Genomic DNA, 1,508 nt, shown 5'->3' on the forward strand with positions numbered 1-1,508 from the left:
GCTGCGAGCTCTGAATGATTCACTTTCTCAGAGGGCTAAAGAAATGTTCAGAGTGAATAAAACCCTGCTGAATTACTTTGGTCTAACATGGAGTTATTGATCGCGGCCAAGGGCAGTATAGAGCCGGGCCGGAGCCTGGCTCTCTGTCTGAATTAGAGCTCTGTTGGCACAGCACAGGTCTGATGTACTCACACTGTACAAATGTAGAGGGAAGAAATCAGATTTGCAGCGGCTGTACTGCAGTTTGCTATGGGGACTGCTAAGAGCATTTTCCATCATCATCATGCCTTCTATAGCACATTGGGAGGTCAGTACATGTTCAGTGCTATTTATAGTTATGCAATTAGCGTGACAGTATGTGGTAAGTAATACCAGCATGTAATGTAGCCTAAAAGCATGCAGCAATAATGTTAAGTTTAATTATCAGCATGCTACCTTCAAATTATAGATGCTGCATATACAGTTATACTAAAATGATGTGTTATTATGTGCACAGACAGACACACACAATCAAAATATGCAAGAGAGTCATAGGAAGTCCCAGTCTCAAAGTGAATTTGATGTCAGATAGATGCTTTGAAAATGAGAGATATGGTGGAGAAAGGGAGGGAGATAAAGAAAGAGAGAGTGAGAAAAGGATGACTCACTCTTTGAGAGAGCCTCCTGTATCTTCAGGCAAGCTGTTAGGTGCATAAATAAAAGATGATATGGTGTCCCATTGTTGGTTTTGTGATGTCAGGATGAGGCTTCTCCCTTCCTCTTCCTCTCTATTTATCTCCCTCAGTGTCAGGTATATGCCTCCTTTTTTAAGTTAGGGAAAGTTGAGGCATTGATTCGTGTAGTCATTTATAGAGTGCAAAGTTTTGACACTTTGGGTGTCTGAATTTCTAAAGCTGTTGGTATGATGATGTGCTATCATTGATGTTTTGATTGTGTCTGATGATGTCTGTTGAGTAAGTTGATCTGTGTTAACTTAAAGGGGTCATATGATGCTGCTAAAAAGAACAGTATTTTGTGTATTTGGCTGTTGCAAAACAGTTTTAGTTGATGCCAAGTAATTTCATCTAAGTTTTGATGCTAAGTTTTTCTTGTGTATTTTCATCACAAGAAAAATTGAATGTATAGTAGGAGAGAGGGGTTAGACACACACACACACACAGGTTTCCATGTTTTATGGAGACATTCCATAGATGTAATGGTTTTTATGCTGTACAAAAAAAAAAATTCTGTACTGTAATTTATAAACTAGTTTCCTCATAGGGTCCACAAAATGTCCACACAAGTTCCAAATTTAATGGCATTACTACACTTGAGGGGACATTTGGTCACCGTAAAGTAGGGAAGAACCTCTCTCTCTTGCTCTCTCTCTGTCTCCAAGTATTAATATCAATTATTAACAACAGTTCTGTCATGACAACTCTCGGAAGGATTGGCATGTTAATGTACATGACAATGTTAATGTATTTGGTCTTGGCGGAATAGATCTGCTACGCTGCTGCTGCTGTGGC

At 39.3% G+C, this 1,508-nt stretch overlaps 1 protein-coding gene across 2 annotated transcripts in view; it reads left to right on the plus strand.

Moving 5' to 3' along the window:
* The first annotated feature begins 242 nt into the window (after positions 1-242).
* The window catches only part of LOC107665489 (uncharacterized), a 26,017-nt gene continuing 24,751 nt past the window's right edge, over positions 243-1,508 (plus strand). For both annotated transcript variants that reach the window (XM_016456394.1, XM_016456395.1), the window contains exon 1: positions 243-307. In XM_016456394.1, the coding sequence (XP_016311880.1) occupies positions 250-307 (58 nt within the window). In that variant the 5' untranslated portion in view covers positions 243-249. The remainder of the gene's footprint in view (positions 308-1,508) is intronic.

Source organism: Sinocyclocheilus anshuiensis, unplaced genomic scaffold (genome assembly GCF_001515605.1).
Source record: "Sinocyclocheilus anshuiensis isolate Anshui unplaced genomic scaffold, SAMN03320099.WGS_v1.1 scaffold904, whole genome shotgun sequence".
Lineage (NCBI taxonomy): Eukaryota > Metazoa > Chordata > Actinopteri > Cypriniformes > Cyprinidae > Sinocyclocheilus > Sinocyclocheilus anshuiensis.